The sequence below is a fragment of the Kryptolebias marmoratus genome, linkage group LG5 (assembly GCF_001649575.2).
Source record: "Kryptolebias marmoratus isolate JLee-2015 linkage group LG5, ASM164957v2, whole genome shotgun sequence".
Lineage (NCBI taxonomy): Eukaryota > Metazoa > Chordata > Actinopteri > Cyprinodontiformes > Rivulidae > Kryptolebias > Kryptolebias marmoratus.
Window position 1 is genome coordinate 1083709 of NC_051434.1, and position 9399 is coordinate 1093107.

Here is a 9399-nt window from a genome sequence, read left to right on the forward strand (position 1 = left end):
ACACACCTGTTAACACACGCACCTGTTAACACACACACACCTGTTCACACACACCTGTTCACACACACACCTGTTAACACACACACCTGTTCACACACACACCTGTTCACACACACACCTGTTCACACACACACCTGTTCTCACACACACACCTGTTCACACACACCTGTTCACACACACACCTGTTCACACACACCTGTACGCTCCAGAACCAACAGAACGGTTCTTCTGAGGTGTGTCCTGACGTGATTTCCTGACTCCCTGTGACTGACGGTGTCACGGTTTTGGTTCTGGTTCTGGTCCGTCTCAGTGTTGGCGGTCAGACTCCCGGGCAGAGAGAGCCGAGCCAGAGAACCGTTCTTGGAGAACATGCAGCAGATCGTGGATGAAGTTCTGGCCGTGCTGCTGCCGGTGCTGAGAGACAAACCGTTCGCTCTGTTTGGTCACAGGTGATGTTTGTCCACATTCAACGAGTTTCCTGTTCAGTGTTTTTACACACTTTCAAAATAAAAGAACCTGTTTGTCTCTTTCAGTTTCGGCGCCCTCACCTGCTTCGCTGTCGCCAACGCTCTGAAGAAACTTCACCACCTGGAACCAGTTCACGTGTTCCTGTCGGGAGCGTCGGCGCCGTACGTGAGTCAGAACTGAACCAGTGGGTTCTCCTGAAGTTCTGGTTCGATTTCCTGAGATCCAGTTTTTGTTCTTTCAGTCGGAGCTTCGAAGGAACGCTCAGAAGAGGAGCCAGCTGTCAGACGACGACTTCCTCAGGTGGCTCACGTCCATCGGAGGAACTCCTCCGGAGCTGCTGCAGAACCCTGAAGTCCTGAAGCTCTTCCTGCCGGCGTTGAAGGCTGACCTGCAGGTGATGGAGAACTACAGGCAGGTTCTGTTTGGTTCTGTCCTCACGTTCCTTTACCGTCAGAGTGGACCTCTAACAGGTCTGATTTTTGCCCTGCAGGTGTGAAAAACCCGACAGGCCGTTTCTGTCCTGCTCCGTCTCGTGTTTCGATGGGAAGGAGGACGTTCCTCACGACTTACCGGGTCGGTTCTGTAATCTGTGGAGAGAACTCGGAGAACACTGCAGGAGTCTAATTAATCCTGTCTGTGTTCTGAACAGCTTGGAGGAACATCACGTCCGGTGAGTTCACCATCAGGATGTTCGATGGTTCTCACTTCTACCTGAAGGATCCTGGAAACGAGAAGATCCTGTTGGACCTCATCACGAAGAACCTAGAAACGGCAGAGATGGACTATTTATGAAGCAGACGTTCCACAGACAGACGTTCTCTCATCAGCATCAGAGTTTCCTTCAGAGACTTCATGTTGAGTCTCAGAGCTGGGGAGGACTCTCAGCTACTACCACACCACATTTCAGCTCAGTATCTGTGAAAGTGACCGTGAGGCTAAAGCCTATTAGCTGTGGCGGCCATGTTGAATGTAGGAGACTCCAACAGTTAGTCAGTTGTGGACGTCCATCCATGATTATATTTTAGTTTCATTAAAGGTTTTTCACAGCTTCATGAGAACAACTTCTGAACGACTGCTGAACGACTGATTAATGACCGCTGAACGACTGCTGAAGAAGCTGAAAGTTGTTAAAGCTAAAAGAATCAGAACTCGAGTAAAAGCACCAAAACACTAACAGCAAAAACTAGCTAGACGTTAGCTTAAAGCTAAAAGTAAAACTAAATGTTGCAAAATGCTAGCTATAAGCTAAAAGTAGCAAAACGTTAGCTTAAAGCTAAAAGTAACAGAAGGCTAAATGGCCATCTTGTAGCAGCAAAATACTGTCTAAAGGAACAAACAGCCAGCTAAAAGCAGCTAAATGCAGTTAAAAGCAGCTAAATGCAGTTAAAAGCAGCTAAATGTAGCTAAAAGCAGCTAAATGCTAAGTATTAGAAGCTAAAAGAAGTCAATAACTCAGTAGAAGTGATTCAGTCTAATTTTCTTCATTTATTCACATCGACTCAACAAACTCAAAAAAAGGTTTTTATTTCTAAAAGCATAAAGTCAGAAAACACGAATATAAAGATTTTATAACAGAATTAAAACTACGTTTGTGAATAAATACAAGTTTTATTTTTTTTTACAGATGTTTGAAAACAAATAAAATTCTGATCAGGCTTGATTTGACGTCACAATAATTATAAAACCTGGAATCAAACGTTTAAAAACGGGTTTCCATCACATTCAGGGTCTAAACCGAGTCTCCGTCCCTGCGGGGGGGCGGCGGCGGGGGAGGCGGCAGCTCGTCGCGGTCCCCCTGCCGGTCGTCGGTCAGCTGGAAGGAATCGGACGAGCGGACGCTGGTCCGCAGGGACGACAGGCGGCGCAGGTCTCCGGGGGTCCAGGGCAGCCGGACCTGAGCTCGCTGCGACGGGGCCACCGAGTCCAGCTCCACGTCCGCCAGCCAGGGAGGGATGTGCATCGTGGAGGACGGGTCAACGTCCGGCATGAAGGCCGGGTTCTCGATCCCATCTGTGGGACGGGGGGTCAAAGGTCAAAGTCCTGAAGAAACCAAAACCTGCAGCAGATGTTCCTCAAATCGATGCTTCATGTTCCTAAATCAAAGCTGTGAGCTACCACATGTACAGATCAGCCGAAGTGTGTGTGTTTACCTACAGAAACAGCCGAAGTGTGTGTGTTCACCTAAAGACACAGCCGAAGTGTTTGTTCACCTAAAGACACAGCCGAAGTGTGCATGTTTACCTACAGAAACAGCCGAAGTGTGCATGTTTACCTACAGAAACAGCCGAAGTGTGCATGTTTACCTACAGAAACAGCCGAAGTGTGCGTGTTTACCTACAGAAACAGCCGAAGTGTGCATGTTTACCTACAGAAACAGCCGAAGTGTGCATGTTTACCTACAGAAACAGCCGAAGTGTGCGTGTTCACCTACAGAAACAGCCGAAGTGTGCATGTTTACCTACAGAAACAGCCGAAATGACTGAAAATAGCTCAACATGAGTGGCGTCTACAGAAGAGGCGTTTTGATGGATTTCTGCTCAGATTTGTTTGTTTACGTTGAGCGTGGACCCTCATTCCGGCTCCGTTTGTTCAGGAGAAGCTGTGTCGTGTTTTGTGTTCTGATTTGCAGAGCGCAGCTGTCGGAGGATCTACTTTACCTCCTGCTCTGTAGGCGACTCTCGTCGGGAACGAAGCGTCGTAACCTGAAGCGCTGTCTCCTTCAGAGAACTCGAAATCTGAAAAACACCCGAAGGAACCGGCCATCCACGTCATTAAAGATGGACGCCCCGGTAGTCCCGCCTCCCCACCTTCCTGATTTGCTAACGAGCTGTCAATCAAAGTCTAACAGCACTTTTCTTTCAGCCTCAGGTGAGAATGTTTTAAAAACAAACCTTCATCTCCAGAGAGGTAACTTCGGTTCTTCCCATTCAGCATCTGAAATCAAAACAGGCCAGAAAGAGACGAGTTAACAGGTTAACAGGTTAACTGGTTAACAGGTTAACTAAATAAACCAGTTTAATCCAGTTTTAAGCCTCGTGTAAACAGAGAGCAGTTTTAACTGAACTCAGTTTCCTGGTTTTATTTTCTATAATCTAACTCCTGCAGACTTTCTGTCATTTTAGCTGTTTTAGCATAAATCAAACCTTCGGCTCATTCAGCTGATGGCTGCTGGGATTTTTCTAAATATTTATTTTATTTATTAAAGATTTGCCCTCCAGAAACATGTGGAGATCTGTTCACTTCCTTCAGGACCAGTAATCTCTGTCTTCAGCTGTTGGTTCTGTTTTTATCTTTTTAAGCTGCTTTCAGCTACTTTCAGCTACCTTTAGCTGATACGCTTAGCTTTTAGCTCAGGTTCAGCAGGTCTCACACAGACCTTCGACTGCTGTTCTTTCTTGGTGTGCTTCGTTATCGTCTTCGGCGGGGCGACGCCCATCTTCCCGGACTTGAAGGACTCCAGGCGGCTCTTCATGGTCCTCTGGAAGATCTCCTGGACTTCGTTCTCATCTTTGTTGATGTCGAAGTGGCTGCGGCTGTACCTGTGGCGGTGCTTCGGAGCAGAGGACAGCCCAGGTGAGGACGGCGTGTTGGAGCTCAGGTGTTTCAGCGCGAGGTGAAGATGCTCACCTGTTTCCGGCCCTTGTAGAGATGCTGCTGCAGGAGGTGGTGGGAGTTGAAGTCTTCGGCTGCTCGGTTTCCTCTCATGGACTGCTCGTGCAGCTCCAAGCTCACCGACGGCACCGTGTCTCTTCTGCAGAACAACAAGAACACCAGAACCTTCAGCAGAACCTGAGCAGCTGCAGTGACCCTCTGTGGCCACCAGGGGGAGCCGTCCGAACATCTCATTCATTCAACTCTGGATTAAAGCTGCAAACTTTAAAGTTTAAAAACATTAAACTTAGAAACACCATCAGACAGAATTAAAGACACAGATCAGTTTTTAACAGAAAGAAACGTTCTGAAAGGAATGCATGTCACCCGCCCGCTCAGACTGCGAGCTACTTGATTAGCTGTGGCGGCCATCTTGAATCGAGCTGACTCCAAAGGCTAATCACGTGAGTTTTCTGGTTCATGAGATATTTTGCTAACAGCCCATGACGCTAACAGTTTATACCAAAGTTTTAGTCAGAAAACATAAAGTGTTTAACGTATGTTGAGGCTAATGCTCAGCTACTACCACCCAGATCTTAGCTGAATATCTGTAAGATTAGTTGGTTTGTAGTCATCTGTGTGTTTCTGAAGGTCAGTGGTTGTGGCGGCCATCTTGATGGAGGTGAACTCAGAACATCTGATGATTATCCTGTGGTTTGAAGGATATTTTGCTGACAGACAAAGCATGATCGCCCGCCGTTCGTGGCGTGATAACGAGGACAGGATCAGACAGTCCGTCTCACCTCTTGGGCGGAGCTCGGCCGTGGTCGTCGGACATGTCGGCCATGATGTCGGGCATGGCTTCGGACATCTCGTCGTCAAACTTCTTCTTGAAGTCGATGAAGGCGCCCTCGTTGCGGATGAACTCCAGGGAGCCTCTGCGCTCGCCCTGAAACGAGACGAGAACTTCCTGTTTACCTGCAGCCTCCCGGTTACCTGCGACCCGCAGAACCCGGGCTCAGGTCCAAACCTCGTCCACGTAGTTCATGGCGTCCTTCAGGTTCAGCTGGTGGAAGGCGTTGAAGAGGCGGTCCTGCTTCTTCCTCGCCGATGGCTTCATCAGGAACCACGACATGTACTTCTCCTCGAACTTATTCCACCTTCAGAAGAAGAAACCCCTGAATCTCCTGAATCCATTCAGGACATTAAAATCAGGTTTGGTTCCTGGACTTACTTGTCCCTCATGTAGTTGTGTCCAATCTGTCCTGAAATGTCCTCAATGGCAACCAGCGTGTGCTCAAAGGCCTGATAAAAGAGAAGAAACGAGGATCAGAACATCTGGAGGAGCTTGGTGGTTTGAAGTGTGTTTACTCCAGATGTTTACCCGGTTCTGCAGCTTCTCTATGAGCGTGAGCTCAGAGTGGGAGGCCCGCTTCACCTTCAGCCACTGGACCAGCGGTTTCAGCGTCACGCCCTGCAGGTCAGGAGCAAACCAGCAACATTTCACCTCAACGCTCAACACGACGGCTCGCAGCTGTTAGCAAAACCCAGATTTTATTCACCATCAAACCGAAGCATTCTGCTGTCAGCAACATGTTCCAGATGTTCCCCTCATCAGTCTGTACACATCTGGACCTGAGGTTGTCTATTCAACAGTCCTGGATGGGAGGCACTAATGCACCCCCATACCATCAGAGAGGCAGGCTGACCTCAGAACAGTTCTCCTCTTTGGTCCAGACACATCTGTTCACATCTGGCTTCTTCTTTGCCTGATAGAGCTTTAAGTGGCACGGTGAACTGTTTACAGACAGAGGTTCTGAACAGAACCAGAACCAGCCCTGACCTTTGACCTCAGAGGTTTCTGTCGATGATTTTATGACCTTTATTCTGAAAGTGTTACTCTGTTCTCAGACAGTTCCCGTCAGCCTGGAGAACCTCTGCCCATCTTTACCTCCAGATGTTAGAAAAGCTCCTCCAGATGTTTCTGACCTTCTTACAGACGTGCTGCTGCCAGCAGAATCTGAATGACCTGATTTGTTTTTATTTTAAACATCTGACCTGTTTATTAGTCTTATTGTGAATAAAATATGGGTTTATGAGATTTGAAAATCATCTTACGACAAACAAAGGCCCGCCCCCGGGAGCTCACCTGGAAGATGACGGTGAAATAAACAACAATGAGAGTCGTGGATATCATCAGGTTCTTCTCCTTTATCTTCGTCTCGTCCAGCATCACCGCCAGGCCGTAAGCGACGGCCCCTCGCAGGCCACCGTAGCTCATAATGATCTGATCGATGAACTCGATGGGGACGAGTCGGGTCCTGTTCAGGATCCAGGTGAGGAAGAACACACCTGAAACACACGCAGACAGAGCTTGAACCCCCGGCTGGGATTCCGCTCAGACACGAAGCCGAGAGCCGACCCTCTCACCCATGATCCGGTACACCATGATGAAGAGGAGCGTGAGGAGGATGAAGCCCGTGTTCCACACCCAGATGGTCTTATCGATGGCGGAGATGCCGAGGAAAACGAAGATCATCGTCTCCGAGCCGTTTGCGAACACCTTGATGGCGTATTTGACCGTCTGGACCGAGCTCTCGTCCATGTTTGAGTTCATGTACTTCTGGCAGCAAATACCGCAGAAAGTAATCCTGCGCAGCAGAAACACAACCAAACTGTGACGGCTGCAGGTTGGGGCCTGAGGGATCAATCATGGTATAAAACTCACGACAGGATGGCGGACAGGGACAGCATCTCCGCCGTCAGGTAGGCGAGGTATCCCAGGACGAAGATGAAGCCCGGCTCGATGATCTGGATCTTTTTGGTGCATCTGGTCAGGAGTGAGATGAGGAGGCCGAAGACGAAGCCCAGGAGGGAGCCGCCGAACGCCACCACGAAGAAGGAAACTGTGGAGGAACACAGCGGGGGTCAGGTCAGGTCAGGTCAGGACCCCAGGTCGGGTTTTAACGAGTCAGGAAGTGTCTCACTTATTCCTTTCACGATCTCAGCCGCGTTGATTTTAGCTCCTCCGAGCGTCACGAAGGCGTCGAACACGTTGAAGAGCACCTGGGAGAGAAATGAGGTTCAATAAAAATACACGAGGCCACGTTTCTGTGACCCGGTTCTTAGGAAGGGGTCCGCTTGTTTTAACTTCTGTCTCTTCCAGGTTTGAGCCGAGTGGAGCTTAATACCTCGGTCTGTAAGAGTTTCCTTAAAGAAACTGAAGGTCTGTCCTGAAAGGGTTTCTGAAACTTCCTGGATTTATTCAGATCAGAGACAGTTTCTGAGCTCAGAAGGTAAAAACTCATCTGTGCGTTCAGATTCACAGCTCTGTGCAAAAGTCCTGATCCAGTCCTACCTCTGACCATCACTTCCTGTTCCTGTCCCTCTCTGACCACTGACCTCTGACCTCTGAAACATAAAAAGCCCCCAGAAGAAGCAGAAGAAGACAGCAGGACCGTCCCTCCAACATGGCAGCTGCGAGGCCGGGATACGAACCACCGTGACGCCGTCGTTGAGCAGCGACTCTCCGAACACCATGATGAAGAGCACCTCGTTGACGTGGACCTGCTCAAAGACGGCGAGGACGGCCACCGGGTCGACGGCGGCCAGCAGACTGCCGAACAGGAGGTACTGCAGGAGCCCGATCTCAATGTCCCCTGCAGGACGGAGACAGAGGACGTGTGAGACGGAGGGACGGAGGAATGGAGGGACAAAGGGACGAAGGAACAGAGGGACGGAGGGATAGATGGACGGAGGGACAGAGGGACAGAGGGACGGAGACCAAGGACCGCTGCAGCTTCTTGTTTCTCCTCTCCAACACCTGAGCGCCAGGTAAGCCTTACCCATGGCTCCGCCCTTGTGACACCCCCACAGCGACAGCCCCAGGCTGGCGGCGTTCCAGCAGGTCCCGATGATGGCGTAGACCAGGATGCCCCCCAGGTTGGTGAAGAACAGCTTGTTGGGCATGCTGTAGCCAGCGTCCAGGATGATCTGCGGCAGCAGGTAGAAGAAGAAGACCCGCGGCGTCAGCGTGAAGGTCTGCACCTTGTCCGCCCCCCAGATCATCCCCCCCAGGATGAAGCCGCAGCAGATGAGTAGGGCGCTCTCCGGGATGTACTCGGTCACGTGGTGGTTGGCCTCGATGACTGAGGGACAGACAGGAAGAGACAGGAGGACTTCAGAGGCTGAATGTGAGGAAACATCTGAAGGAACTGGACTTCTTCTCCTGTTTCTCCTCTCATCCTGAAGGCTTCTCCGGCTCTGATCCTGGGACCAAGAAGCCCGTTGGACGAGAGACGAAATGTCTCCGAGAGACAAGAGAAGACGTCCAGGATCATCAAAGACAGCTGCATTTAAAGACGTGTCTTCATGATCATTTCATGCAGAAATCAAAGTTCTTCTCCCGCCTGATATCTGCAGAACCACAGATGTTCTGCTGGGTTTATAATCCTTAAAGATCAAAACAAATCAAACTCAGACTCAGCTCATTTCCAGAAAGACTTTTATTCTGAAGCTCTGATGTCTCCTCGACCCGCCGGACCTCCCTCTGATGTCTCTTCTTTGATTCTAAAACATTAAATGAAGGAAAGGTTCCTCCAGCAGAAACTTCAGGTTCTGCGTCCACAGGAACGAGGAGAACCGCAGAGTGACCGCTCGGAACCGTTTCATCTCATCTCACAGTTAAACACCAAAACGTGCAACTCTGTCAGGAAGAATGGGCTCCTGCTTTCAGCAGTTCCACAATGAAGACCAAATTTAAACACGATGCAGGTCAATGGGCTTTTGGTTAAATTTGACTCAATCTCAGCTGAAGGTCAACGAGTGATGGTTTGAACCTTTCAGCTGTTTAAATTTATAAAACTTCTGCAAACAAATTTTTATTATTGTACAAAATGTCGTCATTTTGTCAGTTTAGATCATAAAAAGTGGATTTTCAGGCAGTTTTCCTAAAGGTGAGCCGTTAACGCTCCTCCAGCAGCAGCAGGACAGAAATGGATGATCAACTCTGAGTTTGCACCGTAACTAAACCATGAATGTTAAACTCCTGCAGGTTGCAAAACGTGGAAATGATCGACTGTTTGTCCCGAGCGGATGATTAACCAGAGCTCTGAGATGTTCGGGTTTGATTTCTGCTGCAGGGAAATGATCCAATAAAAGTTCCTGAAGCTCGATGTGAACAACTCCTGCAGACGCTCCGTCCCGTCTGCAGCTTCCTGGAGCTTCAGGAGCTTCAGGAGCTTCAGGAGCTTCAGGAGCCGGTCCTGTTTGGACCTAAACCCGGTCCTGTTTGGACTCTAAACCCGGTCCTGTTTGGACTCTAAACCCGGTCCTGTTTGG

At 49.4% G+C, this 9399-nt stretch overlaps 2 protein-coding genes across 3 annotated transcripts in view; one reads left to right on the top strand and one right to left on the bottom strand.

Annotated features, from left to right (window-relative positions):
* The window catches only part of olah (oleoyl-ACP hydrolase), a 3164-nt gene extending 1631 nt beyond the window's left edge, over positions 1-1533 (top strand). Inside the window, exons 2-6 of the mRNA XM_017404457.3 lie at positions 311-449; positions 534-633; positions 710-879; positions 959-1041; positions 1118-1533. Of these exons, the coding sequence (XP_017259946.1) occupies positions 311-449; positions 534-633; positions 710-879; positions 959-1041; positions 1118-1260 (635 nt within the window). The 3' untranslated portion in view covers positions 1261-1533. The remainder of the gene's footprint in view (positions 1-310; positions 450-533; positions 634-709; positions 880-958; positions 1042-1117) is intronic.
* Positions 1534-2056: 523 nt separating this feature from the next.
* LOC108228835 (sodium/hydrogen exchanger 3) overlaps positions 2057-9399 on the bottom strand; it is a 16654-nt gene continuing 9311 nt past the window's right edge. For both annotated transcript variants that reach the window (XM_037975766.1, XM_037975767.1), the window contains exons 2-16: positions 7905-8207; positions 7558-7718; positions 7047-7125; positions 6788-6965; positions 6490-6710; positions 6209-6411; positions 5444-5533; positions 5294-5364; positions 5090-5219; positions 4863-5008; positions 4096-4219; positions 3845-4018; positions 3360-3402; positions 3126-3203; positions 2057-2478 (exon numbers count right to left, since the gene is read on the bottom strand). In XM_037975766.1, the coding sequence (XP_037831694.1) occupies positions 2198-2478; positions 3126-3203; positions 3360-3402; positions 3845-4018; positions 4096-4219; positions 4863-5008; positions 5090-5219; positions 5294-5364; positions 5444-5533; positions 6209-6411; positions 6490-6710; positions 6788-6965; positions 7047-7125; positions 7558-7718; positions 7905-8207 (2282 nt within the window). In that variant the 3' untranslated portion in view covers positions 2057-2197. The remainder of the gene's footprint in view (positions 2479-3125; positions 3204-3359; positions 3403-3844; positions 4019-4095; positions 4220-4862; positions 5009-5089; positions 5220-5293; positions 5365-5443; positions 5534-6208; positions 6412-6489; positions 6711-6787; positions 6966-7046; positions 7126-7557; positions 7719-7904; positions 8208-9399) is intronic.